The sequence below is a fragment of the Melampsora larici-populina genome (assembly GCF_000204055.1).
Source record: "Melampsora larici-populina 98AG31 unplaced genomic scaffold MELLAscaffold_229, whole genome shotgun sequence".
Classification (NCBI taxonomy): Eukaryota; Fungi; Basidiomycota; class Pucciniomycetes; order Pucciniales; family Melampsoraceae; genus Melampsora; species Melampsora laricis-populina.
In genome coordinates this window covers 1-1300 of record NW_006768985.1, presented here as the reverse complement: position 1 = coordinate 1300, position 1300 = coordinate 1, and the positions used below count along the sequence as shown (strand labels likewise).

Sequence of the window (1300 nt, the reverse complement as noted above, 5' to 3'; positions counted from 1 at the left end):
CATTAGATGTACCGTGGTGAAAATTGAGGGGCTAGACTCTAGAGTAAGTATAGATACTTAATGCGAGGTGAGTCCGAAACGGATGTCGAAGTTTAGTATCCGCCCAATTGAAATAGGAGAGGCGAGGGTAATAAGTTAATATGTGTATTGAGATCTTTGAGAACATCATGATCGAATCTCAGCTGATGGGATTGGCAATTTGGGATGGAGGAAGACGATAAGTCAGTCAGTCAGTCAGTCAGTCAGTCAGTCAGATGATAGTGATAGAGTGATAGAGAGTGAAGTGAGTGATAAACCAATCGATTACATAAAGTACATTTTATTTTGATTTCCTTTTTAAGTAAAAATATAATGTAGTTTCAGTAGTTAACATCCCAAGCTATTTGTAGTTTACCACTTGGCAAGTTGGAGACTGTGACACTTTGTACTATTTAAACTCTCCATTCTTGCTTCATTTCCTCATTCCTCATTCTCATTCCTCATTCCTCATTTGCATTTGCATTTCCAAAACACTTTATCAACTTTTAGAAAAACCAAATCAAATCGAGTCACATTCAAAAATTAGGTAAGATTTCAACATTCTCAATCATCCTCGATCACTCCATTAACTTTGACTTCAACTTTCATTCTACATCGATCCTATATCACCTTTCATCATCATCAATCAGACTTTCATCATCATCATCATGTCTGATAACTTATTAGCACCAAAACCAACCAAGGATGGTTTAGATCCTCAACTTCACGTACCTGGTTTCACTCCAAGTCAAACTCCTGAACCAAATCAACGTCATCACGTTAGTCACTCAAATCCAATCAATCTTCAATCTTATTCTATCAATCATCATTGATTCTAATTCAAACTCTTTTGAATAGGTTGTTCAAAATACTGCTGGATATGAAGAGGTGGTGTTTGATGGCAAGAAAGCTCAAGCTTTGAGTGTAGAGGAGATTGTCACTAAGAATGGTTTTGTACCACATAACTTGGTCCATAATGAAGTAGCTTGGTTGTAAGTCAATTATTGAAAAGTTTCCTTTCTGTTGATATCTTGACTTATCGCTCTTTTACCACCTTAGCTACAACAACTTGGGCATCGGTTGGTGTATTTCTTTGCCATTCTTGACTTGATCATAGAAGCTTGACCTATACTGAATTTAACTCATTGGGGACCTCATTTCGAAATCAGATGATCAGTACTTTCGCATGGAAACAGCTGAAACTGTAGCTGAACATGTCACATCCCTTTACGGTGCTAAAATCCTGGCTTGGTCTCGACATCAAAAACAATTAGAGATCAAT

At 37.1% G+C, this 1300-nt stretch overlaps 1 protein-coding gene across 1 annotated transcript; it reads left to right on the top strand.

Annotated features, from left to right (window-relative positions):
* Positions 1-204: 204 nt before the first annotated feature.
* MELLADRAFT_87581 (uncharacterized protein) lies at positions 205-705 on the top strand (the record flags this gene model as incomplete). The annotated part of the gene is made up of 4 exons (XM_007419524.1): positions 205-221; positions 262-283; positions 390-565; positions 669-705. 4 exons carry the CDS (start codon positions 205-207, stop codon positions 703-705), a joined length of 252 nt encoding a protein of 83 aa, XP_007419586.1.
* Between the last annotated feature and the right edge of the window lie 595 nt (positions 706-1300).